Source organism: Puntigrus tetrazona, chromosome 21, assembly GCF_018831695.1.
Source record: "Puntigrus tetrazona isolate hp1 chromosome 21, ASM1883169v1, whole genome shotgun sequence".
In the NCBI taxonomy this organism is placed as follows: Eukaryota; Metazoa; Chordata; class Actinopteri; order Cypriniformes; family Cyprinidae; genus Puntigrus; species Puntigrus tetrazona.
In genome coordinates, this window is record NC_056719.1 from 9827271 (window position 1) to 9834043 (window position 6773).

The 6773-nt window shown below is 37.3% G+C and overlaps 1 protein-coding gene across 2 annotated transcripts; it reads left to right on the plus strand.

The window, feature by feature from the left end:
* Positions 1 to 230: 230 nt before the first annotated feature.
* On the plus strand, positions 231 to 6045 carry poldip2 (polymerase (DNA-directed), delta interacting protein 2). 2 transcript variants are annotated; one of them, XM_043221010.1, is made up of 12 exons: positions 231 to 319; positions 447 to 642; positions 1639 to 1720; positions 1803 to 1903; positions 2007 to 2103; positions 2231 to 2306; positions 2702 to 2809; positions 2901 to 3037; positions 4618 to 4644; positions 4753 to 4878; positions 4967 to 5046; positions 5215 to 6045. In XM_043221010.1, exons 2-12 carry the CDS (start codon positions 458 to 460, stop codon positions 5327 to 5329), a joined length of 1134 nt encoding a protein of 377 aa, XP_043076945.1. In that variant the 5' UTR covers positions 231 to 319; positions 447 to 457; the 3' UTR covers positions 5330 to 6045. The 2 variants fall into 2 exon arrangements, with proteins under 2 accessions (XP_043076945.1, XP_043076946.1); XM_043221011.1 differs by having other exon boundaries at positions 1645 to 1720.
* The last annotated feature ends 728 nt before the right edge of the window (positions 6046 to 6773 follow it).

Consider the following 6773-nt stretch of genomic DNA (forward strand, 5'->3'; position numbering starts at 1 on the left):
CAATCGCACAGCGCCACCTACTGTCAAGGAATTTTTCTGATATATTGAGGCACAAGATCGTTTTTTTGTTGAAAAATATTTCATTCTTAAATTATTTTTAAAAGGATTCTTTAAGAATAAAGTCAATTATATTTAAAGGATGTTTGTTAATTAGATTAGATTAGCACTTATAATATTCTTAGAATATATATTCTAATCTCTGTATCAAAAAAGGAACAGAAAGTTAGCGTGACATACGTGTAGTATCGACGGTTTCCGGTCGCAATGCATTTTGGGAAATGGTGTGCCAGTTTGTAATGTCCAATATTGCAATAATACGGTAAAAACTTAATTAAGTTTAGTCTCACACTGAAAATTCTGAATATTTCTGACTTTCACACCCTTTACATTTGAGTTTTAGGTTCAGTATGTACGATACTGACTTATGTCCGTGTGTTCATGTGCAGACTAAAGGAAGATGGCAGCGTGTGCAATACGTCGGGGCTTATTGTCCACCGCTAGTAAATACAACCAGCACAAATGCACTCACAGAATACTGAGTGCAATAGACTTTAGCGGCGGATTAGATCCGAGAAGAACCCAGCCGTTGTGTTCAGCATGCAGGTTGTCCAGTTTTCAACAGACGAGGTTCATGTCATCACGGTAAGAGCTAGTAAACCCAACGTCCTACCATGTCCTCCTGTTACATAACCGTTGTAACGTTAGTTATGGTTGCTGCAAACTATTTGGACAGGAGATACTTTAACGATGTATCCGTGAAATGCATTCATCTTTATTAGGAATGTAATATCAGCTGCCACGTATTTTATGTTAGCTGGTGCTACAGTAAGGATTCACATGCTTGCATACCTGCAACACTGCTGCCATATTGTTTCAGTGCTCAACTCTGTAGTTATACAGTTCACTTTAGTTGTTACTGAGCGTCCGAGTCACCCGAATCTGGATCAGATGTGTTGATGACACTACTTTTGAATTGATTTTAAAATTCCGTTGGAATGGTACAGGCACCAATAGACAAAATGAGGCCTACAAGAAAGACAAACCTCAGCCTTGCTTTCAAACCCCCCAAAGCCGTTCTTGATTACATAAGTGACAGTCTGGGCCTGGGCCTGAGCCCACAGACAGTAAACAAGTCCTATTTTTGTGATCAGCACATGTCTTTCTCTTTAGTGCACCGTGAAACTTTCAGGTTCAATGTGGTCTGTGTCCAAATCCCTTTTTTAGCCAGATGTTGCGCAATATTCAACGTTGATGACCACAGGTTGCTGGGATGTTTAATTCACTGGTGTCCCTTTCCTAATAAAAAAAACCCTGCAATGTCTTTCAAAAATATATTTCCATAACTATATTTTGGCCAGTTTGGTCAATATTTTGTGTGTGTGTGTATGTATATATATATATATATATTACACATGTAACATTTGAATAAAAATATATGTAAAATGAAGACATAATGTTTAAAGACATTTTAAGCTATTCTTACTGTTTGCCTGTAATCTAAATGCAGTTTACTGTAAGACTGATCGTATATTTTCCTTCCTGTGAAATACATTTTTAAATGTTTTTTTGTTATATGGGATCCCAGCTATGGGATATTGGTTTGTTTTTTTGTTTTTTAAACGGATTCATTCTTGGCAGAAACAGACCGGAGGGGAAAATACTTGAGCCTGTTGGAGTATTTGAAGCTCTGAAGCAGCATGGCAAATATGAAACCGGGCAGGTCAGTGATCATTTTAATCACAAATTTCTTATTTCTGATTCCTCTGATGGCGAGATTCTAACTGAACGTGTGCAATCCACAGTTATTCCTGCACAGTGTGTTTGGCTATAGAGGCATTGTGTTGTTTCCCTGGCACGCTCGTCTGTATGATCGAGACGTGAGTCCTGCTGCTCCTACTGACAGGTATGTAGTGGAGGATTTTCGGCGTACACCTGTTTATGTTAATGTTATGTTAATGATTTAGTCTGTTACAGCTCAATGGTCCTGTCTGTTATGTGCTTTTCAGCAAGCCAGACTCCACAGCTCATGGATCAAAGGAAGTAAAGGGCAAGATGCATACATACTACCAGGTCCTCATAGACACCAGAGACTGTCCACACATAGTAAGTGGCATCACATGACTTGCAGTTAATGAATTAATATAGTATACATATATGTTTGTCTTGAATGACTTCATGATTTTAGTGCAATCGTGAGTTCTTTTTTTAACCCTGTTTTTGTCACCGTTAGTCTCAGCGATCTCAGACTGAAGCAGTCACATTCCTGGCAAATCATGATGATAGTAGGGCCCTGTATGCAATTCCAGGTGACTCTCAGAATCAGTCATGTAAAGATTTAACTGTGCTTAAAGGGATAGTTAACCCAGAAATGACAATTGTGTCTCACCCTCATGTCGCTTGTAACCAATAACTTTGTTTATCTTTGGATCACAAATTAAGATATTTTCGATATATCTGGGAGTTTTCTGAACTTCCATTTCCTGAATTTGGTTTGGCTTACTACTCGGAGAGCTCTTGAATTTGATCAGAAATATTTTAAATTGGGTTCCAAAGAAGGTCTTACGGGTTTGGAGTGACATGAGGGTAAGTAATTAATGATAGACTTTTTTTGGGTGAACTATACTTTTAAATATACTGGTCAGCATTTAATATCTATTATTTTATTAAATTATTTTCGTCCTTGTCTGTTTATGTCTTTCAGGTCTGGATTATGTGAGTCATGAAGACATCTTGCCTTATAACTCCACCGAGCAAGTTCCTATCCAGCATGAGCTGTTTGAACGCTTCCTCATGTTTAACCCCTCCAGAAGTAACTAGTCCACTCATACTTTTGCAGCAGAGTATACAAACTTTTACTGATACAATATTTCTGATGGATTGCATTTACACTGTTTACCTAGATCCTCCGTTCACAGCGAGAGACACCCTACGAGCCTGGCAGGAGAAGAACCATCCCTGGCTGGAGCTCTCAGATGTGCACCGTGAAACCACAGAGAATATCCGTGTCACGGTCATCCCCTTCTACATGGGCATGCGAGTAAGAACAGAGGGTTGCTGTGTGTTGATACGGTTTATAATTGCAGGTTGCTGTAGGCAGACTAAATGTATACATTATGTATTATAGACAGACTGGCTAGTGGTTTTCCAAATCGACTAGCCACTCAGCATTTTCACTGGCCGTTCTTTTGTTGTTACGAAATTACAACAAATGACTTAATACTGCGCACAACAATGTATTTCAATTGATTTCCAGGTCGTTTTTGTCCTATTTAAAGGTCTGTCTGTATTAAATGTATGTACCATCTTTCGTATTAATTTATTTAAAATGTAAAAAATAATCTTATCTAATTATAACACTATAAATAATGTTGTGAGCTCAGTGTTTTGATATTCACATTTAATATACAAATATGAAATGTTGGAAAAAATGCAAAGATAAGCTACAATGAAACTAAACCGATAGTAGGTGGTCTTTGAAGCATGCCTTCAACTGATTTTTCACCTCCCGTTAAATCTGGCCTGCACACTAGGTGGTGCAAACACATTTTCTGCACGGGTGTTTTGTTTACCACAGAAATAGTAGTGTGAGCTAACAAAATAAATATAGTCAGCTTTGATTTGCACTTTAAGACATGGACATTCTATTGACTTTTTTATTCTCAACAATTCGCTTTTTATATATCTTTTACAGAAAAGATGCATGATGAAAAGATGCAACTTGTTGTATTATGTAAAAATTTAAGTTTTTAACATGTATTTCTTGCATGAAATGGTGTTCTAAAATCACAGCACTCAAGTTAAAATAAGTCAAACTACTATAGCCTCTTTTTTTTTCTTATTCCACTGCAAGTGTCACATCTTTGTCAACACAAAAGTGCATTCCTAGTGGTTATGTTTTTATTTTTTTTGAATGCCACCTAGCGATATACTTATGGTCCTTCACAGAGCGTGTAACACATGAGCAGTTAAGCATGTGCACCAACATGCAGTTAGATCAGGGATCCTCAAATCTGACCCACGAGATCCACTTTCCTGCAGAGTTTAGCTCTAACCCTGATCAAATACACCTTAGCATGCTAATCAGTGTCTTCAGGATTATTAGAAAAATCACAGGTAGGTGAGGTTTTTCAGGGTTGGAGCTAAACCAAGATTTGAGGAACCCTGGGTTAGATCTTTTTTTTTTTTTTTTTTTTTCTTTTTTTTTCTTTTTACTGTTATCTTTGGCATATTGTCAAAGTGTCTCATTCTAACATTTAAAATGATTTCTTTTTAAAATTGTAATTCATGGAATTTAAAAAACAAATTGTGAAAAATTGCCTAACCCTAGCTCTCGAATGACATCAGTAAAATCTAAATTTGTGTTCCAAATATGAAAGAATTTATAGTGATGCCTTCAAATCTCTTTTAATTCAATATGGCATCTAAACAGAAAAGTTGGCTTTCTATAACAAAAATGTAACATTGTAAAAGTCTTTACTGTCAGTTGTGATCAATTTAATGTATCCTTGCTGAAGAAAGCACAATTTCTATACAATTGTAATTTATATTTAGAATATATATGGAAGTGAATGTGAACTCATTTAGTCCTGATTCTGACTTGTTTTTATTTGTCAACAGGAGGCTCAAAACTCCCACGTGTACTGGGTAGGCATAATTACCTAATTATGTTTTTTATAATAACTCAATAAAAGGATTATATATAGAATGGCCATCGGTGACCTGTTAGAGATAATATGTTGATGTTTTCCTCAGTGGCGGTACTGTATCCGTCTGGAGAACCTGGGCAACGAGGTAGTTCAACTCAGAGAAAGACACTGGAGGATCTTCAGTCTCTCAGGGACTCTGGAAACAGTCCGGGGCAGAGGAGTGGTTGGCAAGGTTATTAATTAGCAAAAGCATGAACCAGAATTAAAGACTACGGTAATATGATTTGTTTGCTGAATGCAGTCCATCATTATCTCACCAGGAGCCTGTTTTGTCAAGAGAACAGCCAGCATTTCAATACAGCAGTCATGTTTCACTTCAGGCACCCAGTGGACACATGTGGTGAGATTATCATCGCACTCTTACAACCGTACTAGCTTTAAATCGTATAGCCAGGAAATGTGGTCCACCTGTCAGGCTGGATGGCTGAATGTTTGGTGTATCCGAAATGATTTCACACGCTTATGTTGGTAATGACGCGTTAACGTCACGTTTTGTTTTCTTGTTTAGGGGAACGTTCTGTTTCGAAAGGACAGATGGCTCACACTTTGACGTGCGCATTCCACCTTTTTCACTAGAGAGCAATAAGTATGACAAAGCTCCCCCTACTGGCTACCCTTTGTAATGAACCTGCACCTATAAGCCTACCATCACGGCTCGGCTCAGCATCCCTACAGGCCGTTCCCTTGGAGATCCATGTTTTACCTTCCTTATCAGTGCTCCTCGAATATACAATGGTTTTAGCAAAGCATCTTTCAGTCTCTGACTGCAGCGCTGAATATTTGTAGCAACTGCATATCTTTAAAGGAAAAAAGGAATAGTAGGTTAAAACGAGGAGTTATTAAATGATGTGGTGCAAGTGTGCTATGGGGATGTGATTCATTCAAACTCTTGCACCTTGAAAGGCCGTGTTAAGAGGATTCGAATGTGATATTTTTTTCTTCTATTTATTTGGACGGCTGTGTTCATGAATTGAATAAGCTTATTAGCGTTAATCAAGCGTATTGTCGATTTATTTTTAAGTTTAAACCCCTGTTATCATCAATTGCTTACTTATATTCTAGAGGAGGCAGTTGGTGGACATTCTCCGAATGTGTTTTTCTCCGAATGCAAGTAGTCTAATTAATGGCTCGCTGCAAAAGAATATTCTAAGGCCATGCCAAAGTCAGCCAGTGAAATGTGGTTTGACTAAGAAAGCCTAGTGGGATAAAACCGTATTAGAGATCTTAATCTTGTAACCAACCTTTGATCATATATTTGGATTAAACTACTGGATGATGAACTGCTTTACTGTTTACTGTAAATATGTTTGTAAAAGCATAAATAAAATGATATTTCCAATTTCCTATTTGTTCTTATTACGATTGATGTGGCATTCCAAAAGCTGCCGCTGTTCCCTACAAAGAAATGGCTTAAAATAGAATGAATAATGTCAGTTACCATTTTAGAGGTGATATATCTAAGTTAAGTAATTAAGTACTTAAAGGGATAGTTAACCCAAAATGAAACTACCATCTGAAATGTAGTTATTTTCTTCATCAGCACAGATCTGGATAAAATTAACATTGCATCACTCGTTTACCAATGGATCATCCTCAGTGATTGGGTGCCAAAGAGTCCAGCTGATAAAGAAAATAAAACGAAATGGTAAACGAAATCAATTAACATATTATGAAGCAAAAACTAATTATTTGGTGGATTTTGAGGTGAGAGGATAATCCGGTTATTGGACTTTTTTTATTGGGGGACCCTTAACCTGCCGGCACACATTCATTGCAAAGGATCCGCTGATGAGCAAGTGATATAATGCTAAATTTCACCAATTCCTTTCCGATAAAGAAACAAACGAGTACACCGTCAGCAGGTCGTCATTTTGGGTGAACTGTTGCTTTAAGAGTTTTATTACTTTTTTTTTCAATTCCAAATTTTCCGCGCAAGACCCCAAAAAAAAATTCAGCAGATGACATGCCGTGCGTTAAACACCAGATGTCAGCAAAGAAAAGCCTATTAACTATTAACGCAACGCACAAGTCAATGATAAAAAAAAAAGATAACTTGGAAGAGAACCT